Here is a 21,583-nt window from a genome sequence, read left to right on the forward strand (position 1 = left end):
TCATTGGTTATATTATTTTGTAACAACTTTTATTATTATTATTATTACGTTATATTATCCTTGTAACAAGTTTTTCTTGTAATAACTTTTATTACTATTTGTAACAACCTTATTGCTAATCCATTATTTCATTGTTTACTTCGTATTGTTATCAATTACATTGTTATTGTTTCGTTACTTTATTATACTTATTTAATTAAGTTTAAGGTTAAAACAATAAAATAATTTTAAAATCTCTCCCCTCCCTTTCCCTTGCAAACCAAACACATTTTTAATTAAATAAAATATCTAAAATATCTCTCCTTCCCTTCCAGGGGTTAAAATCCCTCCGGTCCCCTAAACGGACCCTTAAACTTAAAATATATCATTGACCATGTATAGTTGTTGATTACAGTATCTTTTAATAAAATATCATAGATTTCTTTCGGTTTATCATCTTATAATATATCAATGACCATATGCTTACTTGGTCTTTCTTTAATCCGTGTCATTTGTCACCATCCCACGATCAATTTATAAATCCCTAAAAGGTCCACAATCAAATAATCAATTCCTTTAAAAACAAGTAAGCCTCACAAAACCAAACCAAAGCATACAAGAACGAACCAACAACAACAATGTCAGAATCCCATGAAGCAAGGATCGTATGCTGCATCGGTGACATCCACGGTTTCATTGACAAGCTCAAAAACCTATGGTCAAATCTCGAAAACACCGTCGAACCATCACAATTCAAAACAGCCACTATCATCTTCTTAGGTGATTACTGTGACAGAGGACCTCACACCCGCCAAGTAATTGATTTTCTTATAGCATTACCAACCCGTTACCCGAATCAAAAACATGTTTTCCTAGCTGGAAACCATGACTTCGCCTTCGCCGCCTTCCTCCACCTCCTCCCGCAACCATACGACGGGTCAGAATTTTCTGAAGGTTGGAAGGAGTTTAAGCATTGCGAGGAGAGAGAAGGGTGGTTTACTGGTGATGGATATGAGAAGATGCACGTGCAAGGCAGAAGGTGGAGTGGAAGTATAAAGACTAAATTTAATGTTGCTAAGGGTCGTGTGTATCAAGGTTCTGTAAATGATGCTGGTCCCACTTTTCAGTCCTACGGAGTTTCTCATGGTTCCGCCGGTAAGTATCCCCGGACATATAGCCGTCTTAAGTATATGTTTGATATCATAGTGAGTTTATCAGAATTATAGGAATTACGTTGTTTTTTATTTTGAGGGAGTTCCATTGCTTTTTAAAAGTTGTATTTTGTAGTTTTTACAAAATCAACTTATTGTGATTCTAATATATTTCTACCATGATATAAAACACACACTAGTCTTAAAAAAAATGCACTAGTCTTAAAAAAACCAAACACGGACTAGTTTGTGTTTAGTAAAATTAAATCTCAATGAACTAATTTTAGTTAAATCATTATGCTTGGGTGGATATATGTATAAATTTATGTTGTTTTGATTTGTTTTTCTTTTGAATATATGTAATTACAAAAGAGAGTTTTAATGGGGAAATGAAGGAATTCTTTCCTCTCAAAGCATGGAGAAAATTTTGGATCGTCACAACGATTTAGGTACAATATTTAGACGCACTCATATATATAAATAAAGATAGAAAGAGAAAGAAATTAAATAATGTGTATTTTATTAAATGATATGTATGTAGGTGAGTGTGTCCAAAATCCAAATAATGCATCGAAATTATTGTGACCATATAGATATCTTCCCTAACCAAGATTGCTTCTCATTGTATATATAATCCAAACTTCACAAAAGTCTGGTCAAGTAACTTTTGACCACTACAATCTCAATATTAGGACCACTAACCAAATAAAACACTCAATCTTCCTTACTTTAGTGAAAATGGCTTCTAATGGAGAGCTATCACATTCTTATATGATCTATAGTGAATGAATGAATGAATGCTTGACAATATAGGTTGCTGAGTTTGATTTTCAAGCATATGCCTATTTAGACCATATGAGACGCTTTTATACCTACATAATTGTCTTATGGAATAAGCTAACTTTTCTTTTTTAGTCTTGCCAAAGCTGCACCGGTAGAATTTGATTCCAAAGAAATAACAGTTTTATTAAGAAATATGATAGAATAGAAGAAAATCTCTCCTCAAGGGTTTCTCCTTCATAAAAGAGAATACTCTATTCAAAAACTGCTCAAGAACTTAAGGGTTATGATTCTTATCCCCGAAATATCCTCTGGGAGACTTTCTCCTGTGTGCCCATCATCGCGCGGATCGCGGCATATACAGGTGCAAATTGATATCCCTAGAATCAACCTAGTCTACTTCCATGTATCCGTGAGTTCGAGCTAAGGTCAAACCTTCCAAAACTCCCCTCAACTCAGCCACAAAAGGACTACAAGAGCAAAGGTTCTTTAAAAAATCCACATATCAAGACCGCATCTTCATTTCTAAGTAACCTGCATACAAAAAATCATTGTGAGGGTTAGGGTGAACAAGCTGCGATCACACACCCTTTTCCTGAGGGCAATCTCTCAAAACATGGATGCTTGATTCATTCACGGTTTTGCAATGAGGGCAATAAGGATCGCCAAGATTTATTTTACTCTTCAGTTGATTTATCTGCAATATCTCATGCATAAGAAGCCAAACAAAGGATTGAATTTGTTCTGGCATCTTAATCTTTCAAATGTTGCTCCAATTGTATCTAAAATCTAAATAACCAGACAAAAGGTGTTAGGCACTTCTAATAGAATTGTGCAAAGACTCAAGTTCACGGTATAGCCCCTATGGTTATCTGTCATCTAATTTCACTATGTACTGGACATTTTTAGTTTTGAAATTATAGTTTCAATTGTGATCACGTATATTATCATTGTATTTTCTTTATTTGTTATGCAGCTTCTACCTGTGTTGGCAATGGTATGTGTATGCAGCTTTAAATTATGTGTGAATGGCATAGTTGAATTATAGATGCATTTAGAAGTTCTTATTTACTGCTTATTTAAATTTATCTTATGATGTATGAATTTGCGTAAATGTTTGAGAGTTCATATATCTTAAGATATATGCACAATGTACATGTTTTGAATTGATTTCAAGAAGCTTCCTATGATAACTTACGAAAACAGTTTACAACATCACGAAAGCAGTTTAAACATATTCTATCTTTTGATTATAGAAACAACTCATATAAATGTGTAATTAACCCATTAACCCAAATACAATGCATATGGATTTTTGCCGCAATAGATAAATTAGTACTCTCTAAAGAGCAATTCATTGCATGCAGATTTGGTTAAGGCAGTTCCTGATGAGCATAAGAAATTTCTCGCGAACTTGGTTTGGGTCCATGAAGAGGTAGTGTTTACTTTCTTTGCCTCTTTCTTTCAATAGTCATATCAAACTGATGTGAATTAAATGAACAACTTCTGATAGCTCTTTGGATCATGTTTTACCAGGATGATGTCTTTATAAACACTGATGATGGAGTCAAGTGCTGCAAGTTGATAGCTGTTCACGCTGGTTTGGAGAAAGGTGTCGATGTGAACGAGCAGATGAAAATTTTGAAAGCCCGAGATACTCGGATACCAAAGATCCAAGCTTTAAGTGGTAGAAAGAATGTATGGGATATTCCAGAGGTGATAGCTTGCTTCTTATTTTCATATTACTGCAACATATTTGATTTTGTAGCTTCTTCAAATTCGAATAGAATGGCTAATTGTTTTATTGTAGGAACTAAGTGCAAGTTCAGCCATCATTGTTAGTGGTCACCATGCAAAACTCCATGTTGAAGGCTTAAGGTTGATAATTGATGAAGGTGGTGGACACAAAGATAAACCAATAGCTGCAATTATTCTTCCTTCAATGAAGATTATTCGTGATACAGATGTATTAGCAAAATAGATTCATATTTTGTGATAGTTTTGCTGGCACAAAAGTAGTCAAAATTTCTACTCTTAAGAGACTATGAGATTATATGTTAAATACCGTAGAAGTTCCCTTCATATAGATCTACATCAATGCAATTAACGTCACTAAAAACTCGTGACACGTTAAGTTCGCAGTTCATCATGTCAACTCTACCACGATCGCTTAAAGATCCAAGCACATTAAATCCATAATTACTTTATAATTTTCATATGCAATTTAGTCTCTAATCATGAGATTCACGTGCAATTTAGTTAGCTTATCATGTCAAATACTCAAATTTAAAAACCATTTGTGATGACTCGGTATAAATTATAATTTAATTTCTGAAAGGTATCTGCTAATATGTAAAATTTAGATGCTATTTTTTCTTTAAAAAAAATGAAAATTTGGATGCTATTTTAAAGGTCGCAATTCAAAAAGCAAATATGTTTTCCTTCAAAAAAAGCAAATATGTTTAGTGAGCTTTTATTCCCACCCCAGAAATATGCTCTCGGATAGCAAGATAAATTTATGTACTCTTGTTGGAATTATACTTCTAGAGGGAAAAAAAAAAACAGTTTTTCCTTCTAAAAGTATGCTTGGAACTAACTTTCCTCGTAGCAACCCATTTGGTTGGTCTGGTGATGTTAGCTAAGGATCTTGGATCTTAAGTTCACCTTAATGTTTTTGGTTTGATTTCTCCCTAAGCTAATTTAAATGGTCTATTTACCTTCTTAAAAAAAAAAAAAAACTTTCCTCATAGCACATCCAATGATCAACTAATCCAAACCATGTAAAATATTGAGCTGCTCTCACCCACAAATTCAATTTTGAATGTACATATTTTATATAAAAAAAACATTTTTTTCATCTGAATGTGCACGTCAAGACAATAAAATACAATTAATCAGCGACATTTTAACATATTTTTACATGGGAACAAATTAATATTCCTCTAACATAATTGGTAGAGATAATGCATAAGAACCGAAGTTCGAACTTTAAACATTCTATTTATTCACATTATAAAAGTTAATTTCTAGCCGGACCACGTGATAAAAAAAATAATATGGGAACAAAATAATTATGTCCTTTTGGACTGAAATTGTGAGGTAGCAAATTAAAACTCCACCTCACATAACCAAACCAAAAACCAAAACAAAACAAAAACAATGACAGAACCCACACAACCCAGAACCATAATCTGCATCGGCGACATCCACGGCTACATAACCAAACTCCAAAACCTCTGGTCAAATCTCTCACACAAAATCCCCCCATCAATCTTCTCAACCGCCACAATCATCTTCCTCGGCGATTACTGCGACAGAGGTCCACAAACTCGCGAAGTGCTCGATTTTCTCATCTCCTTACCCACCCGTTACCCGAATCAACGACACGTTTTCCTCGCCGGTAACCATGATTTCGCTTTCGCCGCTTTCCTCCGCCTCCTTCCACCGCCGTGTGATGGGTCGGAGTTTAGTGAGGGGTGGAAGGAGTATGAGGAGAGTGAGGAGAGAGAAGGATGGTTTAAGGATGATGGGTATGAAGAGATGCATTTACAAGGGAGGAGGTGGAGTGGGAAAATAAAAGCGAAATTTAATGTTGCTAAAGGGACTGAGTATCAGGGTTCTATTTATGATGCTGGACCCACTTTTCAGTCTTATGGAGTTCCTCATGGTTCTGCTGGTATGTATCATAGATTCTCAAAAATTGATTCTGAATAGATTGTTTGGTTTCATTTTTAGATGTATGCTTTTCAAGTGTCAAAAGCTATGAATCACTTACATGACACCGGACACGACACATACATTGACACGCTGACATCGTTAATAATTTGAGAAAATCACATAGTTATAATTCAATGTAATTGGTGTCGTCGTGTTGGTGTCAGACACGATACTTGTCCAACACCGGGACACGCCTTATCCGAAGAGTGTCTGTGTTTCATAGGTCAAAAGCAATTATAACTTTTTATAAAAGTTTGCTTGGTATTTTTTTGAGAAATCAATTTTAGCTTTTGACACTTAAAATTATTTTTGGATACACTTGAAAATCTTCATTACTATTTGTAGCTTTTGATTCTAAAATCGATTATAAGTTATAACACACAAATTTATGATTCAACTCACTTTTATATGAATGTATCCAAACATATGTCATTTTACCTGTATCTCACTTTTAGCTGTAATCAATTTTACAAAATCATTTCAGTCAAAATCAATGCTTGTCAAAGAAGAACCAAATGTAAAAGTGATTCTGTAAAATTGATTATGGCTAAAAGTTATTTTGAAGGTAAAGTGAGTTGAAGAATAGATTTGACAGTAAAAATTAATTTTAGAATCAAAAGCTTTAATTTTTTGCTTCAAGTTAAAATCAATTTTGAAGACAAAGTTAATTTTGCTCAAGAGCAACCAAACATGTTAAAAGCAATTGTACATCTCTAGAATCAATTTCAGATCTTTCAAAAGTGGAACTAAAAATAGTGGGTAGAAAATGTCTGATAGTACTGCATGGATCAATTCTTGAGAAAAGTTTGAAACTCAAAAGATATTGATGCAACTTTCCGTTAGTAGTACTAGTCCTCACAGTTGAGATGATGACACAATTGTAAAGAAATAAGAGAAACAAATATTAGCACTCAGAATTCAATTTATATCAATTTTCTCTTGTTTTTGTTGAATCAATACTGATCGTTTTATTGTCTAACCAGTAATGGCGATACTTAAAGCTAATGATATCTCAAGCACTTTTTTCACACTAGCAATTGACTTACTGAATAGGTTGAATTTTCTGTTTTAGTCATATACCAATGCTGCACAAGAAGAAGGGACATTTGATTCAATTTTTTATCATTAAATGTCCTCAAGTCATTGTGGATTTTAAAAGCCAACTGTTATAAGTTATAGCATGTACTTTAGCCTGCATTCCTCAATTTGGCAAATCACATGATACCGAGAATACCTGTTAGGAAAACAAGGTCCAAGGTAGATTAGATGAAGTAGACAATAAGCAAGGAAAACGCTAACTAGAGTACTAGACTATTAAGAGAGATTGCGAATTTAAATGGTTTACTATCTTAATTCATATAATCAGTTTGGCTATTTTTAAATTCGTAATAAAGTAACTGGTTAATTTGCATATTTATAAATTATAGTACTTAATTTTATTCCTTGGTGTTTGGGTTTTGTTTTTGTTTTTGTGAAGAGTTACACAAGGCTCAAGTTCATGGTATAGCCCCTATGGTTATCTTATCATCAAATTTTACTATGCATGTATGCACATTTTTAGTTTTAAGATCATATTGTGAATCATGAATAGACTTTATCATGCTGTTTGTGATAAGTTGAAGTTCTCTAGTAGAAATGAGCGTTTCATATAGAGGGTTTCAAAGAGAAGAGCAGAAAATGTTGAGGTGCTGGTGAAAGTTGTTTTTATTTGTTCTACAGCTTTTGCGGGCTATGTTGGTAATGGTATGTGTATGTAACATTAAGTTATTTGTGAATGTTATAGTTGAATTATAGGTGCGTTTGGAAGTGCTTATGTACGACTTATTTAAATTTATCTCACGGCCTAAGTATTTGTGTAAGTGTTTTGAGAGAGCTTATAAAATACCTTAGGATATGTATATCAGTATACGAACTGCTTTCAGCTTATATCGATAAGATTCCTATTAAAGTACTTAATTAAGCCATTCACCCAACCGCAAGGTATACGGGTTTTCGCTGCTGTAAATAAATGCTACTCTCTAAGTTTGGTAGTGCAACGAAAATTGTTTTTGTTTGATCCTGTACTTAAGGAGTAATTCATTGCATGCAGATTTGGTTAAGGCAGTTCCTGATGAGCATAAGAAATTTCTCGCGAATTTGGTTTGGGTCCATGAAGAGGTAGTGTTTACTTTCTTTGCCTCTTTCTTTCAATAGTCATATCAAACTGATGTGAATTAAATGAACAACTTCTGATAGCTCTTTGGATCATGTTTTACCAGGATGATGTCTTTATAAACACTGATGATGGAGTCAAGTGCTGCAAGTTGATAGCTGTTCACGCTGGTTTGGAGAAAGGTATTGATGTGAACGCGCAGATGAAAATTTTGAAAGCCCGAGATACTCGGATACCAAAGATCCAGGCTTTAAGTGGTAGAAAGAATGTATGGGATATTCCAGAGGTGATTGCTTGCTTCTTATTTCATATTACTGCAGTATATTTGCATGCCATGAACTGCGCATTGTTAATTTCTTCTTTCATGTTTGATTTGATAGCTTCTTCAAATTCAAATAAATTGGCTAATTGTTTTCTTCTAGGAACTAAGTACAAGTCCAACCATCATTGTTAGTGGTCACCATGCAAAGCTTCATGTTGAAGGCTTAAGGTTGATAATTGACGAAGGCGGTGGATACCCTGATAAACCAGTAGCTGCAATTGTTCTTCCTTCCATGGAGATTATTAAAGATACTGATGTATTGACAAAATAGATTCATAGTTGTGATAGTTTTCCTCGGAGTATACCCTCAATTAAATTATTACTCTCCTATTTGGTCCTCGAACTATACAAAAATAGTAAGCAGTTCTTAAGCTATTATTAATCCATCAAATTAGTCCCTCAGTTGCTTCAAAACTAGGGGAGACTTGAAAATTTAGGGACTAACATGATGGTCTGAAATTTTAGAGGTTACCCATTATATTGTAAAGGTCAGGGACTAAATAGTAGAGGGTGATAATTTAAAGATCAATAAAAGGTTTAGATATCAAATTCAAGTTATTAAGCTTTAGATCTCAGAAGTTTATACATATAAGAAATCAGGCATGAATTTGATTCCCTTACTTTTGAAATGAGTTGAACTATTTATTAGGTTATTTATGTTAGACTCTGTTATTTATATTAGACTCAGCTACATACTAGACCAACATTGTTCGGCTGTACTTAACATTGTGTCTATTTCTTCTGATGTCAAACTTTTGTATGATTAATTAATGAGGAAATTTTATATTTATATCTTTTTCATTGAGTTTAACAAAGGGGAGGTTTATTGAATGCTTGGAAGAAAGAAATTTTATTTCGTTTGCTATGGAAACAGCCATTTCCTTGGTGGTGTAGAGTGCACAATGACAGGAAAATATCAATTTACATAAGAAACATGCATGCAAAAATGATTTATTTATATATTTTTTTTTTAACTGCCGTATCTGAAATGATAGTTAACTATCGCAGAGAATGGAACAATACTTAACTGTTAGGGAGGATAAATGGGTAATTTCGAGATGCCTGGGAGCTATCTAACCGCTTAGAAAGCAATTCTAATATGACACAACCTTAATTTGGTCCACCTCAATAGTAAGCCCATGCACACTTCAAAGTTGGCTGAGGACAAAGAACGCTTTCTTTTGAAAAGGAAAAAAAACCTTGTCCTTACTACTTCGAAATCCCCCATATTTTGTAAATACCTCTAATTAGGGGTTAAAATAGTCGAATTGAGCCGAACACTTAAAACTTGAGTTTAGTTGGAAAAAAAAAAAAACATTACATTTTCCACACTATGAGCTTTTTGCGCGTCCCATTCGGATTCTAAAATACGAAATATTTCAACGTGGTTTTGGAGGTTTTATGGGAGTTTTATGCAGTTCAAATTCTAAAATCCGAACTGTATAGGGCGCGTGAAAAGCTTATAGGGTAGAAAAAGAAACATTCCAACAAAATATCGTTTGGGCTTGATTCATTTATTTAAACGAGTTCAATTAAAAACTTGGATGAAGTTTGTTGTTCCCACTTCAGTCTTTGCTATGAAACACCAGAAAATTACACATTTACCTCATCGGTAGTTAACTGCTGCCGGATTTACACTAAAAAAATACAACTTCGACAGTTAACTGCCGCAGAACAGAATTTCGGCAGTTAACTGCCGCCGCAGGGCCGGCCTAAGGGCCAAGCAAGGGCTTAAGGCCTCAAAATTTTAGGTGAAAAAAAAGCCTCTAAAAAATTAATTTGGTTATAAGTATATTATATGACAGATAAATTACAGACATTTTAACTGATTATCAAAAATGCATCAATTACTCCTGGTCATGAATTCAAATTTTGGTCTCCACAAAATTTATTTTATATAAATATTCTGTTAAAACAAATATTTAAGGCCACATTAAATTTTTTGCTTTAGACCTCTTAATTTGTTGGGCCGGCCCTGTGCTGCCGGGTAAGTTATTTAGCAAATTTAAAAGTGAGAACAACAATTATCAACTTAGATTTGGTTTGCTAAGACTCAGTAAAGTTTGGACTTGATTTGTTAAACTCATTTATAACTTCAATTCATGCAATTATGCACAATTTTTCGTAGTTTGGGTTTTAATAGATATGATGAAATGAAGTGTTATATTTTCTCTGTTCCAAATTAACCAACCTACTTGATCGTTTTATGCGTATAAAGAAAATTGTATTAATGAAAGAGAGAATAATATTTTTACTAAAGTATCCTTATTAGGTATTAATGTATTTATCATTATGATAAATACAAAGTAAAATATGGTGTATTGGAAGTGTCGAAAATGATATTAATTAGAGGGTACGATTGAAAAAAGTAATTAATGTTGTATTGAAAATTGAAAAGGTCAGTTATTTTGGGACAAATTTTCTTTGCAAAAAAGTAAATTATTTTGGGACGAAGGGAGTAGTTAATATCATGCCTATCTTTCTTGTTTTCTTGTTTTTGAAATAAGAGTAGTAAAATTCCCTTCTCAATCCGAATTCATCCATTTTTAGCGAAAATCACAATGATGTCTATCTAACAAGATAGTTCACGGCTAATATTGGAAAAATAAAGTCTCGCATAGGTTAAAGATAAGGTTTGACTAGAGTTTATAAAAGGTGACACCCTTCATCTTACAAGTCGATTTTGTAAGGATGATTTAAACTCAATATACAAATATAATATGGTATTAGAGACCAAGTCAAATTGTGTTGGACGTGAGGGGGTTATATTGAAAAAACCAAGTCTAATATCGATTAAAGATAAAATCTAACTAGAGTTTATAAAAAAAAAAAAGACCTCCCTAACATTACAACTAGATTTTGTAGGGCTAGGTTAGGTTCAGCGCAAAGTTTAATATTTTAGGAAGAAAAAAAAAGTTGCACATAGATTAAAGATAAGATATGAGTAGAGTTTATAAAACAAAGCATTCATGACCTTACTCAATTTTGTATCGTCAAGTTAGGCTCAACCCAAAGTTCAATACAGTATCAAAATTTATCGATTCAAGGCATGTGTCATTTATATACACACACAAAGCCCCATAACGATGAACGTGTAAAGGGGTGTGTTGGAAAAACCAACTCCCAAATAGATTAAAGATTGGACTTGACTAGAATATATAAGGGTTTTGCTACAAGCCACCCTTTGGTGGTGTCTTTTAGCAAGTCACACCTCAAGGTGTGATTTTCACTTTTTAGTTATAACTTTGCTAAAAGACACCTTCATAAAAGTAAGTTGGTGTCTTTTCGCAAATGCTCATAGAGTAACTTGCTAAAAGACACCTTCACAAAAGGTGTCTTCTAGCAAAACCCAATATATAAAGAGTGACATTCATCACCTTACAAGTCAATTTTATAAGGATGAATTAAAAATCTAATATAAAAAAGGGAAATGTTAACTTGTGCCCTCAAGGCACAAGTTAATGATTCAAATATAGAAAAAACTTATTGGAATGTGTGCATTGCATTTAATATTTAACTTTTTAATCATTTAAATGCACAAAATTTTATAGGAAGTTTCTTCTTTTAGGTTTCTTAACATGTGCCCTAAGGGCACAAGTTAACACTACCCAAAAGGAAATGTTAAGATGTACCACTATGACACATGTTAGTACAACAAAGATAAAAATTATATATTGAAAGTTGTGTCAATTTATTTTTTTAAATTTAAAAATTACTTTATTTTCTCAGTAAATACTTATTGTTTTATGGAATTTTTAACATGTGCCCTAACTGTTGTCAAAAATAAATGTGCCCTAACTCTTAGGGTATATATTAGGATAACCCTATTAAAAAAAATATACAAAAGAGTATTCTTAGTGCATTAAACCTAGGCTTAATTACACTTTTGGCCCCCTAAGTATCCAAAAGTTGCGATTCAGGCCCCCTAAAAAAAATAACTCTTTTCAGGCCCCTTAAGTTCACTTTTGGTTGCAATTTTGGCCCCCTAGCCCAATTTTGACCCAGTCAACGCTGACGTGGACGCATATTTGAATTTTTTAATATTTTTTTTAATTTTGTAATTAAAAAATAAATAAAAATTCTGGAAAAATGAAAAATGAATAAAAAAATTGATTTTTTTTTTAAAAATTCTAAAAAATTAAAAAATTAATAAAAAATTGGAAAAAAATATTAAAAAATTCTGAAAAATTGAAAAATTAATAAAAATGAAAAATAATTGAAAAAATACGGAAAAATTTAAAAATTCAGGAAAAATTAATAAAAATAAAAAATGATTAAAAAATTGAAAATTCATTAGCATTAAAAAAATTTAAAAATTGAAAAAAATTTAAAAATTTCGAAAATATCTGGAAAATTTGAAAACGGAATCCTGGAAAATTGAAAAAATTGAAAATTCTGGAAAATACGGAAAATATTTAAAAATTTTCGAAATTTTCATTAGTATTTTTTCCGGGAATTTTTCTGTATTTATAAATCAGAATACACATAATTTTTTGTAAACCGAAATACACATAATGAAAATTTCCCGGAAAAAATACTAATGAAAATTTAGAAGTTTCGAAAAATACACTGAAAAAACCTAAGCTCGACATATATACTAATGAAAATTTCGAAATTTCGAGAAATACTAATGAAAATTTCGAAAATTTCATTTTTTTAAAAATGATTAATCTTTTTAATTTTTTCGAAAATTTCGAATTTTTTTTAAATATTTTCCAGAATTTTTATTTTTCATTAAAATTTCAAAATTTCATTTTTCCAGAATTATTATTTTTTTCAGAAAATTTCAAAATTTTATTTTTTCAGAATTTTTTCCAGATTATTTTATTTTTTCAGAATTTTTTAGATTATTTTATTTTTTTAATCATTTTTTTATTAATTTTTCAATTTTCCAGAATTTTTTTATTTTTTTAAAATTTTTTTATTTATTTTTCAATTTTCCAGAATTTTATAATATTTTTTTTCAATTTTTTTATTAATTTTCAGATTTTTTTTCAATTTTTTTTGTAATTAAAAAAAACATTTTTATTTCTGTAATAAAAAAAACATTTTTTTAATTACAAAAATATTTTTTTTTATTTTTTATTAATTAAAAAAATAAAATAAAAAATTTTACACACGTGGCGCTGATGTGTCTGTTGACTGGGTCAAAATTGGGCTAGGGGGCCAAAATTGCAACCAAAAGTGAACTTAAGGGGCCTGAAAAGAGTTATTTTTTTTAGGGGACCTGAATCGCAACTTTTGGATACTTAGGGGGCCAAAAGTGTAATTAAGCCTTAAACCTAAGAACTAACTTAGCTCACGTTAAGGACACGGTTATTTAGGGTAGATGAGTAAATAGACGATTTTTTTCATTACATTAAATAAATAGACGAATTTGTATAATATTGCAAAGATATTTTCTTTGATATATAGAGTATAATATTGCAAAGATAAAATACATTTTTATTCAGGTTTTCTGTTTTATTCTATACTTTAATTTCTCGTAAATTTTTGACAAGTTATGTCATTTTAATGAAACCATAGCTATCTTTGTTGTTTTGTTCTCTCTTCTTCTCTCTAATTTCTTACTGTTAACAAGAATAATATGTTTTTTTAAATATAAAAAAGAAAAAGAAATTTTAAATAAATGATGAAAAGTTTATTTTAACCCACATTTTTTCACCAAGGATATATTTACATGGCCCTAACTTGCTGCAAATTGGAAAATCACGCAACGTACAAATAAGGAATTACCGTCCAAGGTACAAATTTTTATTTTGAATACAAACAACAATATCAATTTGAGTTGATTTATTGTCAGTTGCCATGGATCTTGTCGAGTAATTAGGATCAATGTAGAAGCCTCCACGACATTTACTTCAATGATTCGTTTCTCAAAGTTGAACATTGGATTCTAGACCACATCACATAATTATACATTCAATTCATTCATCTTTGCACAGAAAAACGAAGAGGTATAATCACAGCATGAAGCCAAGAGAACATGTTAATTTCAATTTCAATTCAGTATGGTGGAACATGCTTAATTGATACACCCTCCGGTCACTATTATAAGTAAAAATCTACTTTTTAGGTTCATTCAATAAATGATGTATGTGGTCCATTAAATAGACCACATACATCATTTATTGAATGAACCTAAAAAGTAAAATTTTGCTTATAATAGTGACCGGAGGGTGTATGCATTTATTTAAAATATTGGTTCCATACATATCAGTAACCCTAACTAACACGTTCCATATAGTGCATTTATTTAAAGCTTAGGAAGAAATATTATATTTTAAAAAAGTTGCATGCGTCAAGAATAGTGTTATACAACTTGTTTTTATATACAAATTATGTGAACGATCACATGCAATTTTGGTCAAATATAAGAGTAAGCTAATCCATCACACGATAATTATATTTTAAAATGATATATAATATAAAATCATTTATATATGTATTTATGAAATTCATTTATATATTTTTTTTCTCGTCATACTAAACTGATGTCTCGGGACACTAGTTGAGAAAATAAAAAAATAGAAACTTTTTGTTGATAACAATAATTTTTGGACTTTTAAAAAGTTCATATATTATTTTTCCGATACAACATTTTTATATTAATTTTCTTTTTAGCATTTCCTTTATTTTAAAATATGATTATATTGGGTGGATTACCTTACTCTTATTTTTTATTAAAACTGCATGTATCTGTTCAATATAATTTCTATATCAAGACAACTTATAACACTAAAAATAATATTTGATTTAAACCTATTGCAAAAAAGAGTTTTTTATTGTATCAAACAAATTGCTTTTTTGGTTGTATGGTGTATCTTATACCGTATCCATACTTTTTTTTTTGAAGGAATACCGTATCCATACTTGTTACCACTAATTAATCAATGAAAAAAAAAATCAAAAAATCCAATTTAATTGCACATAATATATGGGGAATCTAATCTACATACCCCGTTTCTAAATCTTAAGGTATTTGCAAAGAAATAAATGTCCACAGAAAAATCGGCTACATCAAGAGAACCTCTAATTTGAATGTTTGGTAGTGAAAAAAGATATTGATGCTTGGTGTCGTTTTCCAAATATTACTGGATGCTCCTATTATAGAAGGTGTGGTTTTGTATGCGTTTTGTCTCCATAATACCTTAAAGAAAGATTTTCATGTCTCCTATAGGAGTGACCTATGTTAATATTTATTATATACAAGATGTCGTATTCGTTCTTTGACCAGAACCTTAAAGAAAAATACAAGTAATTAATTGGGAATGGGGCAGCAGCAGCAGCAACATCTACAAAAACTACAAAACCTTCACCATGCCTAGTGACTCGTGGTGCATTTTGGTGCGTAGAAAATTGCCTTGAGTAGGACAAATCTAAGGTAGTCTAGTAGATTCAAAATTTACATATTGCTATTTTTAACTAGTACGATCATGCACTGCTAAAAAAAATGGTACATTAATCCTTTAAAAAAAATGGTACGTTAATGTCCATCTTAGTTTTATATTTTATTCTTGCTTGTATATTTTATTATTTTTATCTTAAATTAATTTGTTAGTTTCAATTTCATACTAAAAGAAAATTTTTATTATTTTTATCTTAAATTAATTTGTTAGTTTCAATTTCATACTAAAAGACAATTTATTGGTCTAGATGAAATAGGTTGATGAACATTTTGAAATTATTTACATGAAAGGTAAACAGACGCAAGTTGCGTCGCTCATCATTTTTGTATGACAAAACCAAATCTTTTTTAAAACAACATTCATAGATCTAGAAGAAACAACATTAATATGCATGACCCTATGAGCTCTTTGTAGAAGATTAAAAGTCTCTAGTGTTTTGATTGTCAAAAACATATTTTCTCATGTTTGATTATTTTGCTTGACGCGGATTTTAGAGTTATTTGTCTCATAGTAGAAGTCCTGATCCTCAATCCCACAAATAAAGAAACATCGATTAAGTTCACACATACATGTTTCCATCATATCTATCTATACACTAAAACAATTGCTGACCTAAGTGTCAGATTATCCTTTTGCAATTACTCCCACCCGTCTAAAGTTAAACATCACAAAATATGCATATAAAACATATGTCAATTTTCATAAATACATCTTTGTTTTCGTTTTCTTGTGCCCCAAATTTTCACAACCGAAAAGGAAAATGGTGCAATACTACTACTAGCAAACAATTGCAAACATAAATTCTATAAATTAGGGGTCAACGTACAGAAAGGTTTGGTGAAGACTGTGTACGCATGCATTGCACCTGAGAAGGAGAAGGGAATCCAATGTAATCACGAGGATGTACCACGTCAGTGTTATTAGAGGAACAAGTAGGAGAAACAATCGGTCACGTGTGCGTGGCTGTATTATGTGGGGTACACCAAATGACGGTGCATTTATTATACATGTGTGTCCTCTAGGCTTTGTGGTTAAAAAATGAAAGAGTCAAATGCTTGTAAGATATTTCATTCGTTTTTAAGTACATGTCGTAGTAAAAAAATAATATATACAATTTTAAGTATTAATATATATTCAATTATCTTATTAGAATATTCGTTAATCCATCGTGATTAACCTCGACTCCGAATCTGCTAAGACAGATTTAGGTCATCTTAGTTATTTTCTTGGTATTTCTCTTACCAGACACATATGAGGTCTTTTTTTATCACAAAAGAAATATGCACAGGAAAATGTTAAGCACACAGGTATGTCGTCTTGCAAACCTTATGCTACATTGATGGACACACAAGCCAAACTAAGTGGTTCTTTTGGAAATTCATATAATGATCCGATTGGGTATCGTAGTCTTGTTGGAGTACTGCAATACTTGACTTTTACAAGAACTGATATCACTTATGTTTGTGTAGCAAGTGTGTTTGTTTATGCATGATCCGAAAACACAACATATATCTACCTTGAAGCGCATCATTCGGTACATTCATGGCACTCTAGACTTTAGCTTACATCTATATATTTCCTCCAGTGATAAGCTCATCACCTATACTGATGTAGACTGTGGTGGACGTCCTGACACTAGAATGTACACATCTGGGTATTGTGTATATATCAGAGATAACTTCATTGGTCTGCAAAACGACAACCTATATTGTCTCGTTTCAGTGTTGAAATCGAATATCGTGGAGTCGCTAATATAGTGTATGAGTCACGTTGGCTTAGGAATCTTCTGTTGGACCTACATTGCCCTGTTTCGAAAGACACACTAGATTATTGTGATAACGTAAGTGTCATGTATATCTTCGACAATCTCGTTCAACATCAATTAATGCACTAAGCACATTGAGATAGATATACACTTCGTGCATGAGAAAGTTACTCATGGTGGTTTGTGTGTTACATGTCCCTTCATAATATTAAATAGCTGATATCTTTACTAAGGGCCTCCCGCAACAACTTTTTGATGATTTTCGACTTAGTCTCAACATTCGACAACCTCCAGTTTTGACTACGGGGTCTATTAAAATATGTAAATTAGAACATAACAATATCTTTTATATTTGCCAAATATCTTCTATATTTAGCAATAGCTTGGCAGCCAAGATAGGCTTAAGCTTGATCGTCTAGACAAGCTTGTGTATGTGAGTCTAAGTGTGTGTGTGTGTGTGTGTGACGACGAAGGTACCTTTATGCTAGCTAAAACTGTATCTCTCTCCTATGTGTTTTGTTGTATGGGAAGCTCCATGCTTATTCCACGCCTTACAATGGCTAAGTGATATGCAATTTGACAACGTCGATTTTACCTTGGATTTAAAGATTACATCAAATGTCTTCCTCATCGCCGGGTTTACATTACCGAATTCGGGCAAGTGATTTCAACATGGCAGAGTCTTTTTACCACACATTTCTCAAACTCTAAGGCCGAGTTTAACTGACAACAAACAAATGAGGTAGCTCACATCCTTGTAGGGGTTGCCGCATTATCTGTTGGTCCCAAAATTTATTATCATATACCTCATTGTATAAACTTACTTATTATCAATGAAATGCTATAATCATACCTTTTTTTCCTTTAGAAAAAAACAAATATCAAATTGAGTTAGAAAAGAAAAAACCAATATAAGACGTCTTTATTTTTGTCTGTCTAGAAATTCACATCTTAAAAGTTAATAAATAGAGTGTTCGAAGTTCGAACTCTGATCCCTACATATTATAATCTCTACCGATTGAATTAAGTTCAGAGTGATTATCAAACATCATTTCTACATGTTACCTTTTTTTTATGGATGCCATATTCTAAAATCAAATCCATGATGAATATTGAAGGTCTAATATCATGTTAATTCCTAGCTTTCAAGTTAATTTCTAAATCACAATTGCGTCTCTTTTAAATTTGCATGTACTCCATTTGACCTGCTCTCTTTGTTCTCGGAAAATTCTTGGGTGGTCTTGGACCAAGAATATGAATTTGGTCACATCCAATCAATGAATGACACCCCACAACAATGAGAGAGAAAAAAAACTAAAAAAAGAAGAAGAAAGAAATTGGCAATGCTTTGGTGTCTAGTGACCAAATCAAATTTTTTGGTCATGTGACCACCTAAGACTATCTCTTTTGTTCTCTCATCGACACCACTAATTAATTATTTGTTTATCTATCAATTGAACCATTGGATGGACCTACTATTTTATTTTTATAGATAAATGACGTCTCGTTTAACATGGAATCAATATGCACTGATATATTTAATTTAAGGTAAATGTTAAGGAGCTTTTTTATAGAAATATATGTCTCAAAAGTCGTGTAGTCAATTTCTAAAAAGTTAAAATATCATGTTTTTCAATGCAAAGTTGTTTTTTTTTTAGTTTCTTAACATGTGCCCTTAGGGCACAAGTTAACATGACCCTTAATTTAATTTATCGGTCATACACGTACCATATTCAATCATTATGCATATAATTTATTTTAATGGGTTTTTTTCCTTCCAATAATTTTTTGATGTGATATATCCTATAACGACTTGTTAAAGTTTTAGTTTTTCATTCCCTTAAATAATAAAGTTGTAGTTTTTCATGAATAAAATGGTAAACGGAATCTTTATTTTATCAATGCAAATAAGTTATTTTAATGAGTAATGATATTTTGACATTCATTTGATGACAACTTTGTTGACAACCTTGTTTTTCTCACTTCTTATTGGTCAAAAACAATGGAGAGAGAAAAAGGAAGAGAGAGGATAACAACATCATGTGAGTATGAGAGAGAAAGTTGTCCAAAAATTGTCAAAAAGTGGTTGTCAAAATATCATTTCTCTATTTTAATTCATACTAAATTTTGTAATATCCATAATAATATCGATTTCACCTTTAAAGATATTTGATCTACTTGTATGTCTTTTCTGCTTTGCTGCGTGATACATCATTGTACGGTGTTACTACTTGCTAATGACATTTTTCATCACAAAGGTTGCACTATTTTTTCTCTGTGTAGCCAATGTGGAAATTCTTATGAATATGCAATTCATCCCTTCCTTCAATAGTTTGGTTCTTATGAATCTACCTTATTATATCGCTATTTTTGTTTTCTTGGTTAGTGGTACCAATGTAGTTGGGATCACTAGAAATTGCAAAAAACACCCTCAATTTGTAGAGGCCTAATTGGTTATAAATTAAAGTAATTGGTGCACATACATTATTTATTATAGAGCAATGATATTTGTACATTTATTTAATGACAACTTTGATGACAATCATATTTTTCTCTCTTCTTATATGTAGAAGAATTAACTTCACACCCCTTAAGAAAAATAATCAACGTCGTTTAATTTTATCAAAGTAATAAAAAATATAATTGCATTTTCTAAATTACTCCTCGTGTGAACTTGTTCCAAGATAAAGAAGAATGTTTATGTCTATACACACTTGAAGACATAATTTAAGCAAAATGTCAAAGCAATTATCTGCTTAGAATCACAATTATGTTATACTAAAAATGGTAAAAAAACTAAATCGAATGGTCACCTTGTCCCATGGCAGTGTAGGTAACTTATTTAGATTTTATTTACCAACTTACAAGAATAGGCAAACGGCGATTTAATCTGCATTTTTTATTTCTATATGACTTTGCATTGTTGGTGGTATGAACAGAACAATTAACATGTGATTTTGGATTATTCTCAGGTAAATGTGCTTATTCTCTTTTATATGTGAGATTTCTTAGTCAGATTTTTTTTTTCTTTCTTTAAGGTGGTACCTTTTATATTTTGGATAGCTATGGGAGGAGTTAAGAGTAAGAACCAAATCAATAACTCGATTAATCTAAAATTCAAAACCAGATCAATTAGATTGGTTTAGATTTTCTCTTGTTCGGGTTTAAATCAAACCAATTAAACCTGATCTCCATTGATTTGGATATCAGTTTCACGTTATTCATACCCAGTCATATGAGATATGAACCAAACTATTTTTTTTTTTTTTTCATTTTATATCTGTAGTTTTATTTTAAAAAAATAGGTCGCATTTATGTGTTTTTTTTTTTATAATTGTGTATTATTATTTTTCGTGTAGCTTATATACTCATTTTAATAGCATAAAAAGTCTACGGTGTTTGAATAAAAGTTAATTTATTTTAGATGTTTTAACATAAATTTTATTTTATTTTAAAAATATAATCTGATCAAACCAAATCAAAACAATAAGTTTTTTTTGTCGATTTGTATTTTTTGGAATTTCACGGGGAAAGAATGTAAAATTGAACCTTTTTATTTTTTGGAATTTCACGGGGAAAGAATGTAAAATTGAACCAAAATAATTGATTACTTTCATATATTCGACAAAATCTATCACTAATTTTTTTTTTTAGATAAGTGCATATTTGTGTGTAGGTAAAAGTGTAACCAATGCTCATATATATAACTACGACTTAATTATTTATCATTATAAGTGGTGTTGATTTTTTTTTAATTAATTTTAACTAAAATTGTCAAAATTACAACTGGACCTCTAAATTGTCGGGAACTACCTTGAATTTTCTCCGGGTGCAATTTATACTGCCCATAGTTAAAAAAAAATTAAAAATAAAATTTGAATTTAATGTTGAAAGAACACATATTACCCTTTCAATTTTTTATCTTTTGATTCGGGTACCACTTGTGTACCATAGTGGTTTTAATGTTATATAACATTGACAAATAAGGGTGTGCCACGTGGCACACCCTTTTTAAAAATAAAAAAAATCAAATAAAGTTAGAATCAAACAACACGTGAGAGAGACAACAAAGAAAAAAATATGTTCCTCTTCTCCCTGCCGACCTCACTTCTGAACCCACCATCCACGAGTTCGGGTATGCTCCATTTAGGCTAAGCTCCATTTACTCCATTTAGGGTTTGGATGCAAGACATGTGGCAAAAAAATATCTAACGGTTGAGATTTTAAATTAAAAAAAAATATTTGTTTAATAAAAATACATAATAATAACAAACAAAATCATGTTCCCTTCTTCTCTCATATCACAAC

At 31.3% G+C, this 21,583-nt stretch overlaps 2 protein-coding genes across 2 annotated transcripts; both read left to right on the forward strand.

Annotated features, from left to right (window-relative positions):
• The first annotated feature begins 508 nt into the window (after window positions 1-508).
• Window positions 509-4,151, forward strand: LOC146955786 (tyrosine-protein phosphatase RLPH2-like). The gene is made up of 4 exons (XM_085723799.1): window positions 509-1,134; window positions 3,278-3,345; window positions 3,447-3,626; window positions 3,721-4,151. The coding sequence occupies exons 1-4, from the start codon at window positions 618-620 to the stop codon at window positions 3,889-3,891; spliced, it is 936 nt and encodes a 311-aa protein (XP_085579925.1). The 5' UTR covers window positions 509-617; the 3' UTR covers window positions 3,892-4,151.
• An 896-nt stretch (window positions 4,152-5,047) lies between these two features.
• Window positions 5,048-8,891, forward strand: LOC146955787 (tyrosine-protein phosphatase RLPH2-like). The gene is made up of 4 exons (XM_085723793.1): window positions 5,048-5,586; window positions 7,717-7,784; window positions 7,886-8,065; window positions 8,202-8,891. Exons 1-4 carry the CDS (start codon window positions 5,070-5,072, stop codon window positions 8,370-8,372), a joined length of 936 nt encoding a protein of 311 aa, XP_085579919.1. The 5' UTR covers window positions 5,048-5,069; the 3' UTR covers window positions 8,373-8,891.
• The last annotated feature ends 12,692 nt before the right edge of the window (window positions 8,892-21,583 follow it).

This window comes from Medicago sativa, chromosome 1 (assembly GCF_051527215.1).
Source record: "Medicago sativa cultivar Bolivia chromosome 1, Bolivia_mono, whole genome shotgun sequence".
Lineage (NCBI taxonomy): Eukaryota > Viridiplantae > Streptophyta > Magnoliopsida > Fabales > Fabaceae > Medicago > Medicago sativa.